Source organism: Neophocaena asiaeorientalis, unplaced genomic scaffold (genome assembly GCF_003031525.2).
Source record: "Neophocaena asiaeorientalis asiaeorientalis breed wild unplaced genomic scaffold, Neophocaena_asiaeorientalis_V1.1 scaffold254, whole genome shotgun sequence".
Taxonomy (NCBI): Eukaryota; Metazoa; Chordata; class Mammalia; order Artiodactyla; family Phocoenidae; genus Neophocaena; species Neophocaena asiaeorientalis.
The window spans coordinates 1,843,108-1,869,699 of NW_020174705.1; the positions used below are offsets into that span (position 1 = coordinate 1,843,108).

General features: G+C 60.7%; 1 protein-coding gene across 1 annotated transcript in view; it reads right to left on the reverse strand.

Moving 5' to 3' along the window:
• The window catches only part of PKD1 (polycystin 1, transient receptor potential channel interacting), a 61,223-nt gene that overhangs the window by 18,736 nt on the left and 15,895 nt on the right, over positions 1-26,592 (reverse strand). Inside the window, exons 4-17 of the mRNA XM_024759611.1 lie at positions 12,023-12,094; positions 11,831-11,902; positions 11,576-11,745; positions 10,558-11,229; positions 10,276-10,459; positions 8,900-9,120; positions 8,444-8,559; positions 7,907-8,033; positions 7,317-7,564; positions 6,053-6,808; positions 5,042-5,173; positions 4,707-4,882; positions 4,353-4,486; positions 76-3,695 (exon numbers count right to left, since the gene is read on the reverse strand). Coding sequence (XP_024615379.1) covers positions 76-3,695; positions 4,353-4,486; positions 4,707-4,882; positions 5,042-5,173; positions 6,053-6,808; positions 7,317-7,564; positions 7,907-8,033; positions 8,444-8,559; positions 8,900-9,120; positions 10,276-10,459; positions 10,558-11,229; positions 11,576-11,745; positions 11,831-11,902; positions 12,023-12,094 — 6,700 coding nt within the window. The remainder of the gene's footprint in view (positions 1-75; positions 3,696-4,352; positions 4,487-4,706; positions 4,883-5,041; positions 5,174-6,052; positions 6,809-7,316; positions 7,565-7,906; positions 8,034-8,443; positions 8,560-8,899; positions 9,121-10,275; positions 10,460-10,557; positions 11,230-11,575; positions 11,746-11,830; positions 11,903-12,022; positions 12,095-26,592) is intronic.

The window sequence follows — 26,592 nt, forward strand, 5'->3', positions numbered from 1 at the left end:
AAGAGCCTGCCAGCCTCATCCACACAAACGACCTAAGGGGGATTAGGAGAACGATTGCCCCGCCATGTGACTGACCTGCGTCGAGGCCACGCAGGCCCAGTGGAAGCTGAGTGGCGTCTGGTCACCGTCCTCCAGGTTGGGGTCATAGGACTTGCTCCCATCCAGCACCAGGTCCTGAGAGTCCGACCACACACGGTAGGAGCCACCCTCGACAATGGGCACCAGGCGCTCAGGGGCCACTGTCACATTGGCCTGGATGCTCCGTGCCAGTGGTGTGTCCCCAAATGACACCACGAACACAAAGCAGTAGTGGCCCACAGGCAGCACCATCCGTGGCACCACCAGCTGGGGCCGGCTCACATCCACACTGGGCAGGGTCACCCGGGCCATGCGCCCAGGCCGCTGGCAGCTGGTGGCACGGTACACCTCCCAGCGGTACTCAGTCTGGTACGTGACACAGTCACGCAGGTCGACGTGGGCCTCCAGGTAGTTGCGCTGGGAGCGCCGCATAAGTACCTGTGGGGGCAGGGCCACATCCACCTCGGGCTCCCTGCAGGCCAGCACGTGGACGGTGACTGTGGTCTGCGCCACAAAGAAGCTCACCAGGTTGGAGGCGTTCACCTCCACACGGTAGTCCCCAGGCTGCAGGTAGGAGTGAGCCACCCAGGGAACCTCCGTGTCCTCTGCCAGGGCCCCGTCCCCAAAGTCCCAGTGGTAGGCCACACGCCGGGGGCTGGGGCTCGTGGCAGCCTCGAAGTGGGCCGAGCGGTTGGTGAAGCAGCGGCCGCTGCGCAGCGCCACGTGCTGAATGACGTCCTGGACATCAATCATGAGCGTGTGGTTTACGCCGCCCAGCTCATTGAAGGCTCGCACGTGGATCTCCAGCAGCCCTGCGGCCACGGGAGTATAGGTGACGTCGCGACCCGACAGGATGACCAGTGAGTCTCCCTGAACCTTCTGCAGCGAGAAGTACCACGCGTAGGCAACATGGGAACCCCGCTGCACCCGGGCCGTGAAGTTCCTCTCGGCGCCCGTGGCGATGGCCGGCTCACAGCAGTCGGGCACCTGGAGCCCACCCACAGCCTCCAGCACTGAGACACGCACCTGCGCCTGCACCCGGCTTACGTGGTTCTCGGCCTGGATGCTCACCGTGTAGTCCCCGAGCCGGGGGAAGCTGCGGGAGAAGTGGGGCCCGGGGAGCACCTCGAGGCCAGCCCCACTGACCTGTAGGTGGAAGCTGACGGCCGAGCCAGCAGCCAGCAGGATCTGAAAGTGAACCAGCTGCCCGGGCTCCACCACCTTCCTGCTGGCCCATAGCACCAGGCCCACGATGGGCTCCTCCACCGTGAGGTTGTGTGTGGCCACGACCCAGCTGACCGCGTTGGAGGCGTTGAGCTGAATGGAAAAGGTGCCGGCATCGGGGAGGACCACGGCAATGTGTTGGCCATGCCTGCTGCCACCCGGCACGGCCCAGCACCAGCTCACGTTGGTGCCCGAGGCCAGCTGCCCCCAGAAAGGCACGGTGGAACTGGCCACCACAAAGCTGCGGTCCAGTTCACCAGCCCTGATGCTGAGGCCACTGACAGGCACCTGCACAGCCACCTCAATGCTGGCGTTGGCTGAGCCCAGTTGGTTCTTGGCCATGACTGTGACCAGGTGCAGGCCGGGGCTGGGAAAGGTGTGGGTGGTGGATGGCTCTGGGGTCTCCCAGCCCAGCCCTTCCTCCAGGGACCAGGTGTAAGTGACGCCACTGCCACCAGCCAGCTCAGCGCGGAGGGCGACACTTGCATTGACAGCCACCGGGTTTGGGGAGGCGGTGGCGGCCAGCCACCCCACAGGCTCCACAAAGTTCACGGTGCGGTTGGCTGAGGCGCTGCCCAGCATGTTGGTGGCCCGCAGCTGGACGTGGTAGGTGCCAGCCTCGAGCACAGTGAGCGAGAAGGTTTTGCCGCTGCCAGCCAGGGCCAGGCCACTGTCCCGCTGAGCGGTCCAGCTGTAGGAGATGTTGGTACCATCCCTGACTGCGGCCTGCAGCTGCAACGTGCAGTTGGTGGGGAAGCAGCAGCTACTGCCGCCGCCCACCACCTGCAGCCCCTCGATGTGCTGCAGGACATAGATGAAGATATTGTCCTGGGCGGCGCCCACCTCATTCTCAGCTGTGACAATGATGTTGAAGGTGCCGACAGACCGGAAGGTGTAGGAGATGGTGGGGCCCCCAGGGATGGGCGTGCAGCGGTCACAGAGGACCCAGGAGTAATGCACGTCACTGCCCGCCTCCAGGGAGGTGCTGAAGCTCACGCTGCCGTTCAGGGGTACCACCGTGCGGCTGGCATTGACGCTGAGCCCCCGCACACGCCGCTGCACAGTGACATTCAGCTGGGCCTCCCCACGGCTCACCTCGTTCCAGCCAGACACCCTGATGGGGAAGCAGCCCGTGCTGCTGTAGGCATGGGTGACCGCAGGGCCCTGGAGCCGCCCGCCATCCCCCAGCTCCCACAGGTAGGTGGCGGGGTGCCCGCGTCCCACAGCAGAGAACAGGTAGGGCTGCTGCAGCTCCAGCACATGGGAGCCATTGACCCTGATGCCTGTGAGATCCACGGGCTCCTGCACCTCCACGAGTGCCGAGTCGTTGGCAGCTGAGATGTTGTTGGACACGGTGACGGTCACCAGGTAGGAACCTGAGTCCCAGTAGGTGAATGTGGCCTCGGGGCCCCCGACGCGGGCAGCAGCAACCTCAGTGCCAAAGTCCCAGGTGTAGCGGTAGGGGAATGGGGGCCAGGCGCAGGCAACTAGCCGGGCTGTGTCCCCGACCCGCACGAACTGCCTCTCGGGCCACATGGTGATGTTGCCCACCTCGGGCTCCACGCAGATGCTGCTGAAGTAATGTGCCTTATTCACGTGGCTCGACAGGACCAGCGCCAGGGGGAATGTGCCGCTACGTGTGAAATTGTGCATCACTGTCGGTTCCCCCCGGACGGTCGTGTTGGACGAGCCATCCCCGAAGGTCCAGTCGAAGATGTAGTTGGTAGGGTTCCCAGTGACGTGGGCTGTGAGCTGGGCGTGGGGCTGGGTGGGGATGCAGGCTGTAGGGTCGATCCACAGCACCTCCAGGACGAAGACCTGTATGGGCAGGCTCCGGGCCAGGTTTCCAGTGGGGCTGGACGCGCCCACGGTCACCGTGCAGTTCTGCGCCCGCAGGTACACGTGCTCTACTGTGGCCTCAGGGCCCATGAGCACTGTGCCGTCCCCCATGTCGAAAGTCCATGTGACGTTGTCGCCCGAATCCAGGGTGGCGCTGACCACCACGGGTGCACCCTGCTCCACGGCCGGGCTCAGGCTCACGGTCAGGCCACGGAGCTCCTCGAAGACACGGACGCTGATGCTCGCCACTGTACTACTCACCGTGTTGTTGACCTCCAGTCGGATGTGGTATGCGCCCCTCGAGGCGAACGTGTGGTTGACCTCTGGCTGGGGCTGTATTACATCTGGGGAGCCATCCCCGAAATCCCACGTGTACAGGACACCCCCAGGCGAGGGAAGCGGGTGCGGGAAGAAGGTGACAGGCCAGCCAGCCACCAGGACCCGGCTGCCCGCAGCCACGGCCACGGCGGGCAGGGTGGCACGCACACTCACAGGCACCTGCTGCGTCAGGTTCTCGAAGGTACTGGACACGAGCAGGGTCAGGTTGTATTCACCTGGCAGACAGGCCCAGAATGGGGACGGGGACTGGGCCGGGGCCGCCGCCACCACCTACTCAGCAGAGCCCCTCCTAACCCCGTGCTGTGGGCAGGGGCCTGGGGTGGGGGTGAGGCGCAAAGCAGGGCCCCAGTTATAACGTGAACAGAGAACGCCCTTGGACCCAGGCCCGGGTGCTCTCAGCACAGGGCAAGTTGCAGGTCTGAGGCAGAAAGATGAAGAGCAACCGTCTCCAGGTACGACTGCCCTTGGGGTGACAGGGCAGGCATAGGTGCAGGGCTGAGATCACAGGAACAGGGCTGGGATCATAGGGGCACCACTGTTTACTCTGCATTTCTGTATGTGAGGCTTCTGGAATTGCAAAAATGACTAAAAGGAACCTTCCCTTCTCCCCCAAAAAAGGCTCAGGGAAGGAGTCAGGAGGGGATAGAAGGGTCCGGTTTCTGGCCGGCAGACTTGAATCATGGGTCTCAGAGTCCTAGTCCACCCCTCAACCCTGGACATCCCTTCTTCACCCCAGTGAGGGCCCTGCGCCAACAGCCCAGGCTGGATTCCGGGAGGCAGGACCAAGGGGGGCTGTCCCCCAGGGAGGGGCTGTCCCCGGGGCAGGGCTCACCCAAGCTGGAGGCTGGCAGGGCAGCAGGCCTGCCCCTTACCTGGGACAGTGTAGGTATGTGTGATGTTGTGCTCCACCAGCACCTGGGCCACTGTGGGGTCTGGGACCTGGAAGGACTCGTTGTATGGAGGCTTGAACTGGCCGATCACCTGCTCCCCATCCCCGAAGGTCCACCTGCCAGGGCAGCAAGCAGGCAAGTGAGCAGGCTAGGAGGGAGGGGTAGGAAGGAGGGGTGGGGAGGACCCGGCTGTAGCCCCTTTCCTTGCACCTCCTTTCAGGGTACCACCCGCCCTGCTGCAGCCCCCCAGCCGCTCCCAATGTCCTATGTACCCAGCACGTCCTGACAGATGAGGAGGTGGAGGCTGGGGCCCCACCCAGGGCCCAGCACACTCACAGAAAGGCCACCTCCATGGCCGAGTCCACCAGCACATCAGCCGCCAGCGCCAGCGTGGCATTGGGGGGCAGCACGGGCGGCACCGCAGACACCCGCAGGCCCCGCATCCTGTGCATCCGCTCGACGGTGACGTTGTAGTTCACGGTGACGTTGCTCACGTGGTTGGAGGCCGTCAGCTGTGGGGACAGGCGGCAGTGAGCAGGCCACCAGCCGGCCACAGGGCAGCGTGGACAGAGCCCCTCCCCGCACTCACCCACAGCTGCCACGGAGTCCTCGGGAGCAAAGCAGAACAGAAGGCACAGGTGAGCAGCAGACAACCCACGCCCCCCGCCCACCGAGAGCTTGAAGATGGCGGCGCTCTGGTAGATGACGTTGAAGACCACATTGTGGAAGGTCAGGGACTGCTTGTCATCAATGGTCCAGCGGAAGACCACATCCGAGCCAGCCTCCACCACGGGGCTGTACCTCTGCGGAAGGGCACAGCGTCAGCTGGCCATGGCCCTGCCCCAGCCCAGGGTCTTTGGGGGACCAACTGTGCCCTCAACCCACGTCTATCCGCCTGGACACAGCTCCCTATGGGGCTTCCCTCTAGGCTAAGGAGGCCACATAGTGCGGGGCTGAGCCTGGGCTTGGTTACATCCTGACCTCTCTGTACCTCAGTTTCTTCATCTGTAAAATAAACCCAACACCCGTTGGGTTGGGCCAACCCACCTCAGTCTGTGCACCCCCATCCCAGGGCTCCTGCTCAGGCCCCCGTAGCTGGACAGCACAGTGCCGTTTGGGAAGGCACGTGAGTCTCAATGGGCCTCATGGTTCTGGATGTTTACCTGAGTCACCTGATAGAACAGGTGTGAACAGGGAAGCCAGGGGAAGGGGACACAACCACCCAACAGCTCCTGTGCTAAGGCTGCAGAACTGGTGGCTGCCTTATGTGAGGTGGGTACTCCCAGGACAGGGACAGCCACTCCCGGAGTGGCACCAACAGTGGCCGGGTGGCATCAGATCCCAACCTCAAAAAGCGCTCACTTTAGCCAGGTGGGAACACAGCAGGGCCCCAAAAACACACCCAGGATCAGCAAGGTCAGAGGTGGGTGGAGAGTTCGACAATTCGTGCAGGAAATGTGAGAGCAAAAAGAAGCATTTTCTGAGCAACTGTTTCACAGGTGACTTCCCCAGTAACTTAGGAATTAACGAACCATCTGAGGAGCCACTGAACAGGACCTGCCCAGAAACCGACACTGAGCCCACTGTCCCTGGCAGCCAAGCGCTCTCCTCGCTGGGGAAAGGCCACCCTCTGCATAGGCACCTTGTCTCAGGGCGGGGCAGGGGGCGGGGCCCACACTCACCACCAGGACACCCTGCAGCACTCGGGCCTCAGGGCTGGGCGTGGCGCGGAGACCTCGGATGGGCTCCTCAGCCTTCACCCGCAGGCTGAGGTTGGCCCGGCCAGCACCGTTCTCCACCACAACCTCCACATCGTGCTCACCCTCGCTGAGCCCGGGCAGTGCCAGCACTGAGAACAGGGTGCTATTGGCCTCGTGGGCACAGCCAGGCACCAGGGCAGCCACAGTGGCAGGGCAGGCAGCCTCGAAGGGCGCACTGACGTTGCCCCCAGGCCAGCGTGCAGTGGCTGTGGCGTTGGTGCCGGAGTCCACCTGGAGCACCAAGGCCGAGCCGTTGGTGGGCATGTAGAGGCGGCCGTCGTAGGGAGCCGGGTAGATGGCCCGAAGCCCTGCCACTGGGGAGAACACGTTGAAGCTGCAGGACAGGTTGTGCCTGGACACGCTGTTGCCCACTGTGGCCCTGACCTCATAGCGCCCCGGCCGCCGCAGCCCTGGGTTGGGGCTCAGGCCCAGCAGAGGGGTGAGCCGCTCTGTGGCAACAAGCAGCCGCAGGGCACAGGCAGGGCCAGCCGGGGCTGCCTCCAGCTTGGCAGGCAGGTGGGCCAGCCAGGCTGAGACGTTGGTGGAGAAGTACGGGGCCTCGGAGCCAGGGATGCCGAGTGCTGGGGGGCAGCGCAGGAGGGCACCCGGTCCGGCATCGTGCTGCAAGCTGATGAGGTCACCAGGGAGCAGGGGGCTGTCCTGGTCGTGGAAGGTGACCTACAGGAGAGGGGGTAGGAATACAGGAGAGGGGGTTGGGCCTGTGTCAGGTCCTCACAGTGGGTCAGGGGCCTGTAGGCAGCACTGGGCCAGGGGCTCCAGCGGGCTGCAGAACCCCCCTGGGGTAACCCAGAGTCACCCCCTACAGGGGTCTCAACACTCCTCATTCACTCACACACCACCAGGCTTCACAGGGGCCTCCAAGGCACTCAAGATGGGGACAGACGAAACACACAGGGCAGAGAGGATGCAGGCAGGGGTGGGGCTTCCCCAGACAGGGGAGGGACTTCTGGACACTGGCCAGCCTTGCCCAGAGAGGGGAAGAGTCCTCCTTAAAAGGCAAGTGCAAAGGCCCTGGGGCAGGAGCTTCTCACGGTTGGCAGAGGAGGAGAGCATTGCCGAGGCGGGAGGCGGGTGGGTTAGGGGACCTGGAGGGCTGTACAGAACAATCTGCATTTTGTTTGTGTTTGATGGGGAGGCAGAAGGCACCTAGGCCAGTGATACACACCGAGTACTGGGCAGGGGGGCCCGCAGGCACAGAGAAGAGGAACTCTTTCCACAATGCATAGGAGACCCCAGGGAGCCCCAGCCCTGATGTGGATCCGTTGGCACAGGCCCGAAGGTGGCAGGGGGTGTCCAGAGGCAGGCAGATGTTGGATGTGGGGCACGGGTGTCCTTCTGGTATGCATGTAGGGATGGACTCAGTCCTGTTTTCCAGGGACCTACTCTGGGGCTCGCTGCTGTTTCCTGGGGCCCCTGCAAGGAAAGGAGGGGTGTCAGGTACCCCAATTTGCTAACAGATCATAAGGACGACCTGCTACGACATAAGGTCTCGCCAGGCAGTGTACCCAGCCCCCACCATCACTCCTTTAACCCTCCCCACACCAGGCCAGCTGACTGACCCCGGTGAGTCCCCAGCCCCAGCAAGCTCCCCACCAAACCCATCCTTGGGATCCCCAGCATGAGTTGGCATCTCTGTGGACCCCACTGTCCACCTTGAGGCTGGAGACCAGTCCAGTCGGCAAGGGACCAGCAGACACCACAGTGCAGAGAGGCTGCTCGAGCCTCCCAGGTCCCACTGCCAGGATGGAGTCCCACCTGTTCCTTGCATGGCTCGATACACCTGCAGCCGCAGCTGGGCAGGCCCGCCGAGCTCCGGGGTCCCGAACTCGGCAGCAGTGAGGAAGGCTTCACGGCTCGGGCTCAAGCCAGGAAACACCATCACCTGCCAGGGCAGGGGGGCCACTCAGCTCCACCGACCCCGGCCCTCAGCCGGCCCCACCCCAATGCCCAAACACCCACCAGGTCAGAGGGGAGGAGCCATCAGATGGGCCTTCAAGAGGCCCCCACTGGCCTCATTTCACACAGTGGGAGACAATGTCACTCAGGAGAAAAAAATCAGGTCAAAACCATCTGTGAGCAACAGGAATTGTACCTTCATTTCTAAAAAATCCCCAAGCACCAAGAGAAAAGGCTCAGGAGCGTTCAGAGCTCTCCCGATGCCAGGCCTGGGTGCTACTCCCCTCTGCACTGACTCTACTAGACACAGAATGTTAATAAGGCCCAGAAAAAGGCTTCTTGTTTTTTAAAGGGAACTGCAACAGCCAGGGCAAGAAACCTGGAAGGCCAGCCTACCTCAACGGGCTCCCGGGGGGCTGTGAGGGCCTCCTGCTGCACCAGGGGGCTCAGGGGCCCCTGCAGGTCCCCACTGGGTGCTCCCACGAGGAAGTTCTCTGCGTCCCACACAGGGCCTGTGGTGCAAGTGTGCAATGAGGTGCTGTTCCCAGGCCGAGGAGGAGTGTGTTGGGGGCCCAGGGTGGGACCAGACCTGGGACTGAGTCACCTGGCAGTAGCCCCTGGCTCCCTCCACCTGTTTTGTCCAGTGTGGGCTCAGTCCGGGACAGTAGACACTCAGCAAACACCTAACAAACACTGAACAGCTAAGGAATGAACTGGGGTGCCAGGGGCAGCTGTCCTGGCCAGGATGGGAGGAGCTCCCAGGGTGGCCATGGGACCCTGTATGCTTTGGAGGAGAGGTGTCCTGGGCCAGGGCAGCAGGTGCTCCCCAGCCTCCCAGGGGCCCCAGCGCACCTCCAGGCCGCAGCTCACAGACGTAACTGTGCGGTGCCGAGCACAGGTCCGTGTTGCACTGCCCAGCAGGCCCGAGCCGCACGCAGCGCTCAGCTGTGGCAGGGTGTGGCTCCCCAGGCAGCCAGTTCTGGCAGCTCTCCAGGCTGAAGGCCTCACCCTGCGGCACTGGGCCCACTTCTACCCCCTCCACAGCCGAGAAGCCAATCCACACGTCCAGGCTCCTGCAGGCAGACAGAGGGAAGAGCAGGTGCTCAGGGGCTCCCCAGAGACAAGCACCCCTCCCTCTGCCCTCTCTCTGGGGGCACCCTCCTCAGAGCAGCCTGTCAGGCAGGCTCTGCCTGTCCTCACTTTCCAAATGGGGAAACTGAGGCTCATACATGACTTGGCAAGCAAGGCCCACACCAGTGCCTACCCAATCACCCATCCCATGGGGCCAGGGGCCCAGCTGAGACGCTCATGGAGCTCCACCTCACTCTGGCCCAGGGCCACGTAGACCTGTGTGTGCCCAGAGGTGAGGCTCCAGGTGTAGCATTTGGGGACAAAGACACCCACATATCAGCCCCCAAACAGGCTACTTCCCACAGCTCTGCCAGGGCAGAGAGACCCTCCTGGAGGCAGGGCTTGTAGATACAAGGACAGGGACAAATATTGGGACAGGGTCAGACAGAGGGACAGGCAGCAGGGGTGGCTGAGGTGCTGTGGTCAGAGCTGGGTGCTGGGGCGCATTACTACCCAAGAACCACGTGACCTTGGGCAAGGGCTTTGACTGCTTTGGGCCTCGATTTCCCCTCGGGAAGTCCAGGGTGACCCACAGTCCAATCAGTCCCTTCCCACACAGGGACCCTGGGAGAGGAGGGGGGCCAGCCTCCACCCCATCCCACCCCCTAGCCATTGCAGGTGCTAAGGGCTGAGTAGAGACCAGGCGGGGCCACCTATGGTGACCACTGCAGAGCACATGCCCCCACAGGCCTGGGCAGCCAGAGCGTTCAAGAGGCTCCTCGTGCATAGGCAGCGCTTGGCAGCAGTGACCACACAGGGGGGAGCAGCAGGAGGAAGTGCAGCCTCCGTGGTCACACCAGAACCTCCCCAGTCCCTGCCAGGAGGGGCCCAGAATGGGACAGTGGGGGCAGGATACAGGGCCGGGGGTGCACCTCCCACAGTGGGCACCCCCGTGTCCACATCTGAGCTGAGAGAGCTGATAGGAACGGCCACACGTGGGCACAACATGGCTCCTTATCCCCAGAGCCAGGCTGGCTGGCTGGACACAGCACCTCCAGACACCCCAATGTGCTCATGCTCCATCCCCACCCCAGCATTCTGGGGACCGCCCCCGACCTCCCAGCCTCTCCGAGGACCAGCGGCATTTGGGCAGGCACCTGGTGACGCGGGAGACCAGGAAGTGCTGGACGGCAGGACTGTCCACCATAGCCAGGGCGGCCCCGGCCCAGGCCCGGCACTGCTCCTGTGCCTGCAGCCAGGCCGCCTTCTCCACCACCAGGCGGTAGCAGCGCCCATTACCAGGGAAGATCTCAGTGTCCGAGGGGCAGAGCGGATGCACCACTGGGGGGTCAGAGAACAGAGAGACGGGGCATCGATGTGTGCCCAACCAGGGCTGCCCCACCCACCCCGACTCAGGCCCAGGGGCAGGGCGGCCCCACCTCGGGCTGGCTCCTCGCCCAGGGCCACAATGCTGTAGGTGGCCTCGAGGCCAGAGCCGCCACGGTTTCGGACGCCAAGCTTCAGGGTCTCGTCGCTATGCACAGAGGCCAGACACATGAGCTCCAGGGCTACGGGAGCCGCCTCCACCCACACCTCTGCCCAGAGCCGAGCAGAGCCGACCCCCAGGGCCAGCACGGCCGTCACGGGATAGCGCCCAGGCAGCACATAGTGGTGAGTGGCATCCGGGCCAGCAATGTCCACCTCAGGGGAGCCGTCGCCGAAGTCCCAGCGCGTGGAGCTGACTGGCAGTGAGGCAGTGATGTGGAAGGCTGCGGGCTGGCCAGAGGCCAGAGGTCCTTGGGGCCCCACCAGGGCAGCCCCTGGGGAGGCAGGGAAGATGTTCTGGAGGAGGGTGGGCCCCCGGCAGGTGGGGGCGGGGGGCAGTGGGGGGCTGGAGCAGGAGGGTAGGCAGGCCGAAGAGGCATTGGGAGGCCGGGCCAACCCGCACAGGCACCTGCCCTGCTCTGAGAGGGCCGCGAGGCCCCGGCCAGCCGCGAAGCAGAAGGCACTGCAGGCCTCAGGGGCCAGCGGGCCCTCATGGGCAGCTGAGAAAGCCACCAGCGCCACGGTGCCCGAGCTGTCGTCAGGGACACAGGCGACGTACTCCTCACCTGGAAGGGGCAGGCAGGCTGATCCTGAGGGTGCACCCCACCCCATTCTACATCCCAGATCACATCATCTCTGACCCTCCAACAGCTGCGTGGCACTCACCCCCACCCCCAGACTGGTCTCCCCGCCTCACACCCACATGGTCCCCTGGTCCAGAGGGCCTCTGCGACCCCTCCCCCAGTCAGTCTGTCCTAGCCCCTGTAATTATTTCTCTCGTGCAGCTGTTCCCCAATCCCCATCTGCCACCATAGGCTGGAGACCCCTGAAAACCGGCAGGGTTCCCGCCGGCTACTTGGCCAAGCTGCCCGGCAGGGAGGGACCAAGTGTGTCCCGCCCACCCGCACTCACCACAGCTGCTGTCCAACAGGGGGCCGCTGAGGAGGGGCCGGCCAGCCAGAGGGCCGGGCCCAGCGCACGTGGCCGCCTCAGGCCGCACCACACGGACCTGCTGCTCCTCTGCCCAGCGCGGCAGCCAGGCCAGACCACAGTCACACTCCAGCGGGTTCCCACTCAGGTTTCTGCAGGGGGCGGGGCAGGCTCAGAGGGCAGGTGTGGGGGCCACGGGCCCAGCTGCCAACAGCCACCAAAACCAACAAAACTTACATTTCACTTAAATTAAATAAATTAGCAAATATTCCTTCTTCTAATGTAGAAATCTTGTTGTTGCTTATGTCCCTAGAAGAAAGGAGAGATTCAACATGGTCTGACGCGAGCCCCCTCAACCGCAACAATGACAGGCAGCCGCCACCTGCCCACTGTGTGGAATCCCGCAGCGGCCCTGGAGGGGACACTCACAGCTCCGTCAGCGCCGAGAGGTTCGCCAGGAGCCCGACGTCCAGTGCTCGGAGCAGGTTGTGGGAGACATCTCTAGAGAGCAAAGCAGCTGCAGGTCAGTGCTGGGGCCCAAGGCATGGCACAGAGTCCACCCGGGCCCACCTCAGATGCTCTCCAGCTGCAGCCTCCCACCTTCTGAGCTCCCTCTTCCCAGGGCCAGAGGTGGAAGACCTGAATGAACTCTCATCTGGAGAGCCCGAGGCAGGAGAGAGCTGGCCCCTCAGCACTCCATCCACGCCCTGCCCCTTCCCCTCCCACCCCCTGCCCCCTCGCCCGGCAGGACTGCACCATGTAGGGCAGGCTTCACCCCTCCACACAGGGTTCAGAACACACAAGGAAGGCCAAGGGTTTCCAGGGCCAGGGGCCCAGCTGCTACCAGCTGGAGGGTGGGGGGAATGTGGCACAGACCACACAAACGGGAAGGGGGCTCTGGTGGACGACCCCATAGCAGAGCAGTACTGACAGCCCGTGCTAAGTCTCTGGGGTCTGGGTACCAGAGTTAGAGCTGGATCTCCATAATCCCAGGCCCTCAAGGTCAACAGAACCATATCAGAGAACCGAACATGGTACAAGACACAGGAGAAGAGTCATGGGTTCTCAAAGCATGAAACTATGAGCAGAAATAAAACATCAAAAGCCGAAAGATCCAACTGCACAAAAACATGCAACTTACACACAAAATATCATAAAATCAGAAAACAAACTACAAGCTGGGAAAAGCACTAGCAATTTAGATGATGGATTAAAGGCCCATAATCCCCTTTCCACATATGCTGTTAACAAACCATAAAGAAAGCAAGCTACTCCGGGGGAAAAAAAAGGCCAAAGATGAAAACAGGCAAGATTAACGAAAGATACACAAATGTCACAGATACACAGAAAAACACCCGGTCTCATAACTGGAGAAACACCATGAAAACAGAACAACAGCACTTTTTGTCTACCATCACCCCCAGTGCAGGTGACGTGGTGGTGACACACCAGTGACTACACTCCAATGACTACATGACCCCAGCCCCTCTCGAGTCTTTCCGAGGATACACTCTCTAGCCAACAATTCCACCTCCCGGCCCGGCACAGAGGTGGAGGCCAGTCACCCGGCCCGTCCACCTCCTGGGCAGGGACCCTGGACCAGCCTGACTCAGTGGACACCTCCAGTCGCCACTCCCCCCAGGCCTCCCTGTGCTCCCACAGGTCTATACCTCCCGCCATAGTCTCCAAACTGACGAGGCCTGGGCCTCCCACCCTTGGAGCCTCTGCCCTTCCAGGTGTCACTCTGGCCCTCTGATGTCCCCAGAATGCCTCTCACCAGGCCTGCCCTTCCCTGGCCTGTCAATGCCTCCTCCAGGCCTATCTGTCTCCAGGTCCTGTCAACCCAGCTCCTAAAACATTCAGACTCCCCCACCCTACCCGAGCCACAGCTTGGTCCAGACCCCCATCCCTGGGCACCCGCCCAGACTTCACAGTCCCTCTAATCCGAGCTCCCGTGGCAGCCTAAGGGGTGTCCTGAAGCCCAGCTCCATCAGCCACCCTCTGAAACGGGTTTTGCTCTCTCCAGCTGCCCCACATACAACAAGAACTTAATAAGAACTGGCTGGTGTGAAGACAAGGCCCTCCTGGAAGCCAGGGGCCTGAGTGCCAGCCCAGACCCCAAGACCATGCCCAGGGGTGGTGCTGGGATGCCTGGTATGAGAGCTCTGCCTGGCTCACAATGTCCAGGACCACTTCTGGAATGAGGCTCAGGAAATGGCCCCCACCCCAGCCCCTGACCACTGCTCCTTCCTGGGGACCTGCTATCCACATGGGGCCTCATGGCCACCTATACCCAAATACTGGCTGGGGGCCAAGGGCTGGGGGCCAGTTCTCAGTCGGGCTGCTCACGTGATCCTGGCTTCCAACACAGCCAGGTGGCCACCTGGGGGACTTCTGGAGAGGTACCACCTGCCTGCAGGTGATATGAGGGAAGCCAGGCCCAAAGGGGCTCCTGTCCCCCTCTGGCCCCCACCAAGGGAGTGAGGAAAGGGGGACTGTGGACACACTCAGCTAACTCCTGGGAGCCTGGTCTCTCCCTCTGCATAGGGGGCAGCCATTGGGAGACTTGGCACTGAGTGGACGGCATGTGGACATGACATGCTCAGCTGATGCTGGCTGCAGCCTGCCTGGGGAGGCAGCAGGCCACAGGCAGCCTCCAAATCATAAGGCCTCAGGCAGGAGGGTACAGGCAGTAGGTGGGCAAAGGTGGGCAAGACCAAAGTTCTCCCCTGAATCGGGGGCTTCCTCAAGAAGGGCTGTGAGTAGAACCTCGGGCACAGTCAAAAGAGCTACATAGGGCTTCCCTGGTGGCGCAGTGGTTGAGAGTCCACCTGCGGAAGCAGGGTCCTCCCAGCAGCGGGACCTCTGAGACTGGACAGGGGTCCCACAGGGTCAGGGCTGGGGCTGCAGCTCCTGCTGGGACCACATGGGGACAGAGGCTTCAGCCCAGAGGACCTGCAGCCCCATCGCTGCTCTGACCAGTGGCCTGACTGTGCAGGCTGGGGGTACACCTGATTTGGCAAAGGCTCTATCCCGGCAACAAGCACAAAACGGCAGTGTGGGTGCCACCCAGTAACGCCGCATGCCCTGAGAGTTCAACTGCTTTGGGCACCAGCACAGCCACATGCACGCCCCGAGGCACAGACGTCTTTCCCCTCACCCATGAGATGTGACAGGAGCTGGTCAGCAGGTGTGGCTCACACCCCCGCTTAGCCACAGAGGCAGGAGAAACGCAGCTGCAAGATGCAGTCCCCCCGCCCCCCGTGACTGTTCAGACTCTAAAGAAAGCGCTGGAGGGGTGCACGGTAATAACCCCACTCCTGAGAGCAGGCAGGCCCCTCCATTTCCCACACTTTCATTCTGCTCTTCAAGCAGGAGAAAGTCGGTGCAGGAGGGGACAGACAGGATGCCCAGCAGGACCTAGAGCGGGGGCTTCAGAGGGGAGCAGACGGCGAGGGCCTGGGCAAGGGGGGCCAGCAGCCACACCAACCGGGGAGGTCAAGGCAAGGCCTCCTCCACTCCAAAAAGCGGCACGGTCCACTGACAGTGGGCTCAAGACTGGAGCCCCACCCGACTCACCCGAGCCAGGGGTCCCAGACAACCTCACTGAGCAGCTGGGTTTCCCATCTGGATACTGGCGGGTGTGTGCGTGCGCACGCAGGTCCCTTACCCCAAAGGCTGCGTGACAGGGAGCCCATGCCCAGAGCATGGGTCCCAGGAACTCCAGAAGCAGAGAGGCCCTTGGGGGCCAGAGGACATAGTGACAGGACCCTCTGGCAGGGTCACCTCTGCCCCTCACAACGGAGCCTAGCTTCCCCCTTCCATCTGGCGGTGCCACTGGGTAAGCCAAGCTGGGCGCTCACAAGCAAGCCAAGAGCAGTGGGGGAGGCAGCAGTCGGCCTTCCTCCGGGGTGCTCCGTGCCCTCCACAGCAGCCCCGCCCAACCCCAGCCAGCCGATCCAGCGCACAGACTGGGAGACCAGGCCCAGCAGGATATAGGAGACACAGGATTTGCGTGTGGCATGGCAGCTGCAGCCACCCAGGCCTAAGGGAGCCCATGGCGCCTGCGCATCACTGTGTTAAGCCAGTGAAGTTCGCTCAAAGCCTTTAGTCTGTTGCTGAGGAGTGAGCACGATGCCAATGCACGGCCGCAGAGCCCTGGATTCTTAATGGTTGGCGAAGATTCCACATACAAATTCTTTTGAGTTTATCCTCACTGATCCGTTCCATAAAGCTACAAGAAGAAATCGTGACACCCAGCGGATCACCAAAGCATGGTGAGAGGCTCTCGCCGTGCAGCCTGGAGAAGGCATAACGCTCTCCAACACTGCTGCTACTGCTAACGGAAGCAATGCTTGTAAAACTCCTACCTAATAAACAATTTGGGACAGTCTCATCTGCTTTAAAAAAAAAAAAAGGGACACACACATGGTGTCTCCCAGTACAGGCCAAGGCCCTCTACCACTGCACATGAGCATGTGTGCCCAGAGGTGGGCTGCTGGGGCATCCACACCATCCCCGCGGTGGGGTGAGGCAGGCCAGGAGACCGGGGAAAGGCAGACAGACTCCACCCAATGTCAAGTACAACGCACCAAGTGGGGACGGCTGTGCCATGAGAAACTTCAGTGAGACTCAAGCAGGGGCTCCTCTGAGGCTAAAGGGAGGACAGCTGTGGAATCTGTGCCTCTGAGAAGTAGAGCTGCAGGGGCCCAGAAGCAAAAGCCCTAGGCAGTCAGATGATCCAGAGACGGGGACTGGGGGACAGTGGGACACAAGGGTGAGCGCAAGCATGAGACACCCACCAGGGGCACCAGGGACAGCTCCCCAGCCAGGGCCTCAAGCAGAAGAGGAAAGAAGGAAAATCCCTACAATGTTTTTCCACATCCCATTTTCTGGAAAATCCATCATTAGCGGCAGCTGCAGGGAGCCATCTGCGGTGCCAGAAAAACCAGGGCAGCAGAAGGGAGCCGGGTCTACCTCAGTGTCCCAGCCAACGCCCACCCTGGCAGGACACCATCATCCCTGGCCTTACTGGCCCATGGCTCTTGGCCATTCTGGGCCCAGCTAAGTCTACTATCCAGCTTGGCCTGGCCCAGCTGCCCCCGGGAGGCTTTCCCCCCGACTGACGAAGACAGCCTCACCCCGTCATGAGTGCTGGCCATGTGCTCCCCATGCTCCCAGCTCCAGGGAGCCCCTCCTCCCCAGGACTCACCTGGGCCTGGTCAGGGCCCACAGTGCAGAGAAAGACCCTGCCCAGCAAAGCTCCTGAGGCCTGAAGGCAGAACCAGGACAAAAGCCAGGTGTATCACCACAGGCCAGGGCTGCCTCGGAGCATCCATAAGGGGCGTGCCACAGGTAACAGTGTGGTGGGGGTGCAGAGAGGACACTGGAGGAGGGCCTCTGGAGGCAGACACTGGTGGAGTCCTCACCTGGCCTCAAGGCCCTGAACAGCCACTTTTCCACATCTCCATCTGCTTTTTTATAAAAATAAATTTATCTTTGGCTGCGTTGGGTCTTCGTTGCTGTGCGTGGGCTTTCTCTAGTTGCGGTGAGCGGGGCTACTCTTTGTTGCAGCGCGCAGGCTTCCCATCGTGGTGGCTTCTCTTATTGCAGAGCACGGGCTCTAGGCGCGCAGGCTTCAGTAGTTGTGGCAGATGAGCTCAGTAGTGGTGGCTCGCGGGCTCTAGAGCGCAGACTCAGTAGTTGTGGCGCACGGGCTTAGTTGTTCCACAGCATGTGGGATCTTCCCGGACCAGGGATCAAACCCGTGTCCCCTGCATTAGCAGGTGGATTCTTTTTTTTTATAAATTTATTTTTTTTTTAATTTATTTATTTTTGTCTGCGTTGGGTCTTCATTGCTGTGCACGGGCTTTCTCTAGTTGCAGCGAGCGGGGGTTACTCCTTGTTTCGGTGCACAGGCATCTCACTGCGGTCGCTTCTCCTGTTGCGGAACACGGGCTCTAGGCACGCGGCCTTCAGTAGTTGTGGCTCACGGGCTCTAGAGCGCAGGCTCAATAGTTGTGGCACACGGGCTTAGTTGCTCTGCAGCTTGTGGGATCTTCCCGGACCAGGGCTTCCCGGACCAATCCCCTGCATTGGCAGGCAGATTCTTAACCTCTGCGCCACCAGGGAAGTCCCTCCATCTGCTTTTGCCGTCACTGTTCTGGGGGAATGCCAAGGCTGCTGTGGGCCAGTCCCATCCCACCCCCAGCCCCTCGGGTTTCCACTGCACCCCCCCGTGACATCATCATAGTCACTGACGCCCTGCCCCCCACTCAGGTTCTCTCTGTCTTACAAAGCTGGGCGGTGGGGAACACAGCAAGCCCAGGGAGCCACCTAAAGGAGCGCAAGGAGCCCAGCAGAGCTGGCAGAAGCAGCAGAGGCTGGCTAAGCACCACAGCAGCCAGCCCCCACTGGGAAGAGAGCCAGCACCCAAGAAGTCCTAGGCCAAGCAGGGTCCACCCTCTGGCCATGTGGACCCTCCCAGACCCCTCCAAGGCCCAAGCCAGCAACTTCCAGGGACCCCAAGTCTGGAGGGGTCAGGCCAGCTCAGGGGGAGGGGTGACCTGGGGACAGGCACACACCCACAACAGCACAAGACACGTGTCACCTCCCTGGGCACCAGGGACGAGGCTAGCCCACAGCACTGGATGGAGATGGGGGCTTTCTCATACCTGGCTCGTCCCCTCCTGTTCCCCCTCCTGACCCGAAACTGGTAAGTGTGTTGGGGGAGGAGTGAAGACCCCTGTTCTACCCCCACACCTGGGCCTTCCTTCTCCTCTTCCCACAGTGCCCAGCTGTCACTGGAGAGCCCAGTCTGCCCCCAGCACTGGGCTGCCCCAACTCCCCCTGCCTTCCAAATCAGACATCCAGCCTCCCGGGGGAGTGTGTCCTTCTGGCTCCGATCTTTCCTATTCCGAGCAGGAGCTGGGGGTGGGGGAGAACCCCTGCTTCTACCACCAAGCTGGAGGTGTCCAGCGGAAGGTGCTGAGGGGCCCCCATCCTGTGGACAATGGTGGCTCCCCCTGACCTCCCCACACAGGGCTCTGCCCCTGCTCACATCCTAGTTCTCACAGAGGGGCAGGGAAGGGTGTCTCAGGGCCCAACAGGGAGAGATGGGGAGGGGGGTGTTAGATAAAGCCGAGTGGGAAGAGGTGTGTGAGGTGGAGGCCAAGGAGAGGTCGCTTTTGAGCCCTGGGTGGCTCCAAGTGCAGTGCCTCCTAGAGCTGAGGAAACGGAGGCTGCAGATAAGCCAGGACCCTGCCCTGCAGCCCCAAGCAGCCTCAGTCTCCTTCTCTGTCAAGGCGGGGGAGTGGCCAGGGTGCCTGCTCCCCAGTTCAGATGCCAGGCGGGGGTCTGGGGGCCAGCCGGAGCCCCCAAGGAAACATCTGCACATTCCAGACGCATGTGGTCAGCAGTGGAGGCGAGCACCAGGCCCCAGCCCAGCACCCCACCCGGTGCTGGCCGCCACGCTGGAAACAGGGCTTGGGGGGGAATGGGCTCCGGAGAGGCCGCCTGCAGATGTTACGTAACCACTCTGCCCGAGCCAGCAGCTGCCTCCTCCCTCTGGCAGGACAGGACAGAGCTGCGGCAGGAGAAGGCCCCCCACTCCCCATCCGAGGCCTAGGGCTCCTGCTTCCTGCTCTCGCTGGGCTTCCAGAAATGCAGCTTCAGCTGCCCTGTCCTCTCCATGGAGGCCCCAGGGCTCCAGGGAAACAGGCTTCCCTCAGCCCAGCCACGGGGGACCCCCAACACATCCCCTCAGGAGCCAGGTTGAGGCAGAAGGGATGAGAGGCCACAGGCTGGTCCCGGTGCCCTGGGACCCCACAGGCTGGTCCAGACCCCACCCACATGCTCGGCTCCCAGTGCCCCCACTCGACGCCGCGGTAACGGCTCCTTTTGGCAGTGGGACGGGGTGGGTCAGTTTGAGTCTAGTAACCTCACTCTGTCTTCATTCCCTTCTATTTATGGTGAGAGAGGCTGGCTTCCAGGGGCGGAAATGATGATGTTTAAATTAATGAATTCAAGTTTTGGAGAGAGAGCAGATCTGAAGAAAAACATGCGGAGAGGGTGAGCTGCAGGGGTGGGCAGGGGGCAGGCTCTTGGCGCAAGGGGCATGGAGGGGCCAGCCCGAGCCACCCACCCCCATCTGGCGCCAAACTAGGGCCCAGAAGCGGGGTCTGGACCTCAAAGACAGGGAAAGGCCTGCGAGAGCCCCCTGGCGCCTTGTCCCAGGGCGTCGGAATAGGAGGTGGCCTGTGTTTCCCTGAACATGTTATGGGCTCCCTCACCGGGCGTGGCCATCCCACGACTGAACCATCACCAGGATGAGACACAGGCGTCTGGTGTGGTGACATCCCCTGCCCAGGAAACCCCTGGAACTACAGGCCAGGACAAGGAAGGGAGCCCCGAAGAGGGGCCTTCCCAGATCAGCCTACAAAGAGGCAGCCACCATCAGGGCATTAATAAGACTGGGGGCAGGGGGTGGCGAAGGGCTAAGAGGGGACCCTCCCAGGAGAGGGCCCAGCTTGCCCCTCCACCTGCAGCTGGGGATTTGGGGCCACTCTTCAGGGCAAGGGGAGGAAAAGGACCAGTACCCATGGACACTGGCGCCCAGGTGCTGCCTTCAGCTGGGATGTCCCTCTGCACTCCGGCCCGTCACAGCCAGCCAGGGCAGGGGCTGTGCCGACCCCTTCTACAGATGGAAACGCTGAGGCTCCAGGAGGCTGCCCTCCTCACCCTGTGGTCGCTCCCAAGAGTCCGAACAGTGAGGACAAAGGTAGCCGGGGCTCTCCCCATCCTGGCCTGGGAGCCAGCACATGGCCTCCAGAATTCCAGGGGCAGAAGCATCATCCAGCGTGGCCAGCAATCCCGTCACCCAGTCGGCCACTGGGCATGGCCACTGGGCTACAGGGCTCAGTTTAGAGGTGCAGGATCTGGAGGCCCCGGGTGCTTTTAGCCTTGCCCAGAGCACTGGCCCTCATTCCTCGCCTCAGCCAAAAGGCAAGGCTGGCTTCTGCCCCGCCTCAGGACAGAGCCCTTTCCAGGGCAGCCCCATAGGATCCAAGAGTGGACTCCAGGCCTGCTAGAACTGGGGACACACTTTGCCAGGCCTGGGCCCATGGGCACCTCAGAGGGAGAAAGAGCCCTGCCCACTGTGGTCCCCAAACGTAGCCCCCTCCCTGGCATGGGCGGCTGGGTACCACTGGGCCCTTCGGCAGAGACAGCTGCCAAGCCATAAAGAACGAGGTGTTCCAGGAAGAAAGGACGTGAGCCGCATTTTCCAGCTGCGATTGCCCGACAGCGAGACTGCAGGCACGCGGCCTGGCCGGCCAGCACGGAGGGTGAGCCCCAGCGCACCCATCCCAGGCGGCGGCCGCCACCCCAGACAGCGCGGCCGGAGCAGGGTGTTTTCATTCCAGCACTCGGTGGGCTGGGCCCGGCTGGGTTCCCGTTGTGGCGCTGGCCACCGCAGAGTGTTCCGGAAAGGAAAATGTGTGTCTCGTCCAAAATGGCTTCCTCACTTGAAACCAAACCCCAGCCGGGGTCCCCCTCGGGAGCCAGGGTCCCCACATACCCACCTACATGGCACAGGCCCCCCGGGTGGGGGGCGAAGGTGGCGGCACCGCCACCCGGCCAGCTGTCACAAGACGGCAGAGCAGCCGGAGAGGAGCCCGAACCTAACCTCCGAGGCGGAAGCCACAGGACGGGCCTGCAGAGATCTGGGAAAGGGAGACCGAGTCTGCGCACGCTGGGCACACCTGACCCGAAAGCGCCCGCACCAGTCAGCTCCTCAAGAGACAACACGAGGGCTGCAGTGAGCGGGGCAGCCACGGGGAGCACCGAGCAGCTCGAGTGTGCGCAGATTCCAATGGTGCCTCATCAGCTCAGGGCACAGAACAAGGTGTACACGAGAGCTCACAGTGCGGTTTATGCCTCATAACTTCACCATGTTACACATCCACACATGAAGGCATCGAACACACAAATGCATAAAACAGATAAAAACACAAGAGAAACATGCGAGGCATGATACATCCCAACAGCCACCTGGCTTTGCATTGAAGTCACCTCTGAGGCCAGACCAGAGGAGGCAGGAAGGCTTCTGAACATGGGGCCTCCTGGACTGGGTGCCAAGGGGTGTGTAGGAGCCTGCCTGCCCAAGGCTAATCTGTGCGTTTCCCATCTGCTGCAGCATTTGGTCTGAGCAACACAGTCACGGGCACATGTGCACCAGCTCAGGGGCACCTCTCCTCAGGCTTTTTGTCTGCTCTGTGGCAGGGCAGGTCCTAGGGGCCCAACTCCTGCCAATGCTTGGGTATAAGGTAATGGGCTCTGAGAACACAGAGAAGGGACTGGGGGGGCCACTCTGGCAACAGTTATGATTATCGTGGCCACCATCAACTGAGTCCCATGGGTGCACCATACACCCTCACCTCTGACGCCCCATAACCACATAAGGTTAATCCACTCATGGTACCCATTTTGCAGGTGAGGCAACTGAAACTCAGAGAGGCTGAGTGACTCAGCCAAGGTCATACAGGAAGCGGAGGAGCTGGGATGTGAACCAGGTCTGACCCAAAGCCTAAGTCCCCTACTCCTGTGTTCCTTGCCTCCCTCCTGGAACCAAATAGAAAGTCAGTGGGGAGGACCAGAGCAGGGACAGCCAAGGGAATTTCAAGGAGGGAGCTGGTGGGAAGGGCTGGGGAGGGCAGGGCCAGGCAAGCAGCTGGGGCCTGAGTCCAGAGCCCACCTGGTCCCATTCAAACATAACCCAGCCCCACTCTGGGATGCCCCCACCGCCACCTCTGTCTGCTGATGAAGCAGGTCACTGGTGCTGTACCCCAGGCCCCCGAATGCAGTTCCAGGGATATGTCCCAGAGCGTGCTGATGAAATCACCTCTCTGCCACAACCTACCAGCCACGTGACCCTAGGAAGTGACTCAACCTCTGGGAGCCTCAGTTTCCTGGTCTGTAAAATGGAACCAAGTGTGGTTCTAACCCAACTGCACTGGGGCAACACATCACAAGAAAAGGGCTCAGCAGAGAGTCCCCACTCATGGCAACCGTGGAGAAGACAAGGCGGTTGCGGAAGTGGGGTGCACCCCTGGGATATTTTCTTCAGAGATTTGTTTTATAATTCACATACTATAAAGCTCACCCTTCTAAAGTTTACAATTCAGTGGTTTTTAGTATATTCTCAAGGTTTGCAACCACCACCACCATCTAATTCCAGAACATTTTCATCCCCCAAAACAGAAACCCCACAATACTTGACCACCCCCATCCGCCACCCCCATCCCAGCTGTAGACACTAGTCTGCTTGTGCCTACATGGATTGGCCTGTTGTGGACATTTCTTATCAGTGCAATCATGCAACATGTGGCTTTTTGTGTCTGGCTTCCTTCACTGAACATGTTTTCAAGGCTCATCCACCCTGTAGCATGTATCAGTACTTCATTCTTTTTCATGGCTGAATAATATTTCATGAACAGACCACATTCTGTGTATCTATTCATCTCTTGATAGACGCTTGAGTTGTTTCCACCTTACAGGTACTATGAATAATGCTGCTACAGGCACTTGTGTACAAGTTTTTGTGTGGACGTAGGTTTCGTGTCTCTTGGGTGTACATACACCTGAGAGGAGAATGGCTGGGCCCTATGCTAACTCTATGCTTAGCTTAATCTTCTGAGGAGCTGCCATACTGTTTTCCAAAATGCTGCCCCATCCTACATCCCCACCAGCCGTTCACGAGGATTCCAATTTCCCCACGTTCTCACCAATACTCCTTATTGTCTGTCTTTTGGTGACAGCCATCCCAGTGGGTATGAAATTGTATCTCACTGTAATTTTGATTTGCGTTTCCCTGAAAGCTAGACACTGAGCATCTCTTCATGTGCTTATTGGCCATTTGTGTATCTCCTTTGGAGACTGATCTGTTCAGATCCTTTGCCCATTTTTTAGCATTGAGTCATAAAGGTTTTTATGTATTCTAGCTACGAGTCCTTCATCAGATAGATGGTTTGCATATGTTTTCCCCACCCTGCAGTCGTTTTGCAGGTGTGTTCACCCTCCTGGATGGTGGCTGTCCTCACTGCTCCCAGCTACTGCCTGGCTCCTGAGGGTTACTGGCACTGGGAATGCTCTGGTGTTGGTCCCTTCATGTCCCCAGGTGTCACAGATGAAGCTGAAGCCTTCCCATTCACCTGCGTGACCTGCCAGGGGATCTTATACAGAAGGCAGTGTGTGCCCTCTTGTCCACAGTTCAGACAAATCTGCAGTCTGTGTCTTACCACAAAACTAATGTTACATGTGCACTTAGTCTGCATTTCCAAGTGCCAGCTATCATATGCAGCTCAGGTAATGTGAGGGTGAGACCAGCTGGGTACGCAGGACACCCAGGGCCTCCTGAAACCCACTGTCTCCACGCCCCAGCTAGTGTTCTTTCTAGAAGATGCCAATCATGACGCTTCTCTCCTGGGTCCCTCAATGCTGCCCCCCTGCTCTCTCGATAGAGGCCCCACCTCCCGCCCCTCCATCACCTGGCACCTCTGAGACTCTACCAGGCTGTCCCCTCTATCTGGGACGCTCTCTCCCAGCCCCTGCATGACTCCTGTGTGAGCACTGAGTCTTGGCTTCACTGTCACCTACACTGGGGATCCTTCCAGGGAGCCCCTCCAAAACGGCCTCCTCATCATCTGTCTTTTGGTTTAACACTAGCTCTGCTGTCATAAAAGCCTCAGAGACGTGGGCCTTGAAGACCCCTGGCACAGGGCCAGGCACACAGCAGCCAGACCCTCCCTCTGGTGAGGGCCCAGAGACAGGCCCCTCCGCTGCCCCGCCAGCCCTCAAGGCAGCCACGTGCATGACACCTGCAATCTAACACGTTACACACACACCAGGCCCACGCCAAGCCCAGGGGTCTACTCCCCGATGTCCATCTTCCCTCACACCCATGTCCTGTGCAGGCCCCGGGGGCTGAGTCTCCCAGAGACTCCCCTATTATTTAGGGGCACAGGTGAGGAAGGGCGAGGCCCTGAGTGCCCCCAGCCAATGGAAGACCCTAAGGCCCCAATATTTTAATCAGCGAACCAAGTGCCTATTGAGTCCCTGCTCTGAGCCTAGTCCTAGACCCAAACATTCACAAGACAGTACGAGGCCCACTTTGCGCCCCTGGCCAAAATTAGCAGCTCACATCACCTGAAAAGCTGTCGGCCAAAAGCAACCACACCTGAAAATGACTGACAGCACCTGGAGCAGTGCTGTCACTTCTAGAACTCTCTATGCCGTCCTGTCCAACATGGTAGCCCGCTGGATCTGGCTCGAGCACTTGAAATGTGGCTCACCATACAACACAGCTCTGGACCCGACCATCAATGTACAGGAAGAACACCAAGGGCAGAGGGACACATAGAGACACAATCCAAAAGCCAGGTGCCGTCGGAGCCGGTTTCCTCAATAAATCGCACAAGAGGAAACAGATGGAAGGAAAGCCTACACATCCACAGAGATTTAAAGGACATCAACTAACTGCACTGCCACTGCGTGGACCTTATTTGGGTCCTAATTCAATCTACTACAAAAACTGAGACAACCACAAATTTGAACACACTGGACATGCAAAGTCATCAGGGTATTATGCACTGTTTTAGGTGTGATCGAGGTGTCACCATACATTCCAAAATGCTTACAGATCAAAAGTAGGATGGCTGGAATTTGCTTCCAAAATGGTTGGGGTGGGGTGGAGGTGTGGAGGGGTAGGCCAGGCCACAGGGCAGTGGGTCCATGAGGTTCATCACACTATTCCTCCCACTTTTGTGTATGTTCAAACTCTCCAGGATAAAAGCTTTAAAAATAGGAGAGCAACAACATTTTACTGAGTAACGTCATCTTTTTCAGGCTGTCATCTCTCAGCAGCATCACTTAACCCAAGAAAGGCTGTGGTCTCAGAATCCTGGGCTATCCTGCATGCTGAGGCCCAGGGGCCCCGAATCCCCCACCAGCCAGCCCCTGTCCTCCCACCCAAGTCTGGACACAGCTATCCTGCCACACCTCAGGCTGGCCAAGGAGTCTCAAATGGAGGGGTGGCTGCGAGACACTGATGACAGAGACGCCAGGCCTGAGCCCACTAGAGGAGGCTGCTGGTGACACCCAGGAGGCAGGGGTACTGGGGCCCCTGGACACGCACTCCCTCACCCGGGAGGCTCCCTGGCATCTCTGAGCTCAGCCCTGCTCCCTTGGAGAAGAGAAGCCTCACCCATCTCTTGCTCCCTGAGGAGGGGGTTTGCAGGGTGGACAGGCAGAATGGCTGGGGCAGCCCACAGAGCACAGATGGTGGCCTGAGGGACCAGGGTGAGGGGGCCTTAACATTTGCACCCAAGGGCCCAGTTTACCATTTTGCACCCAGTCCTCTGGAAATCTCCCAGAGGCAGCTTCAGAGTGTCAACAAGAACATGAAGTCTCCTCTATTCCCCATCCCCCTCCTCCCAGAGTCCCATCATCACATGCTGCAGGGTCAGCAACCCTGGGAATCCTGCTGGCTCAGGCCAGGCCACCAGCTCCCTGGACCTCCAAAACCCAAGACCAGAGCCTAAGGGGACACATGCAAGGCAACAGGCTCAGGCTCCATTGCTATGCCTGGGAGCCTGCACCCTGCTGCGGGCCCCTGGCCAAGCTACCAGTACGGTTTATTTCCTGGACAGCTCCTGGAGACCAAAACGCCGCCAGGTGATGAGGAAGCGGGAACAACCAGCAGGAGCTGGGGCCTGACCCCCCAGCAGCTCTCAGCCCACGAGAGACATGTAACCTTACTCACAGCGTTGAGAAACAAGGAGTGGCGTGGATCCAAAACGACTGTGTGGGCACTGGCTGCAGGCCAGAAGCCCACCTCCACAGAGACAGCCGTGATGGCAAACACTTAAGCTGGCAGGGAGCAAGATGACAGCGTGGCCCCATGGCTCCCAGCCGCTGCCCCTGGAGAACCTGGTTGCCCCCAG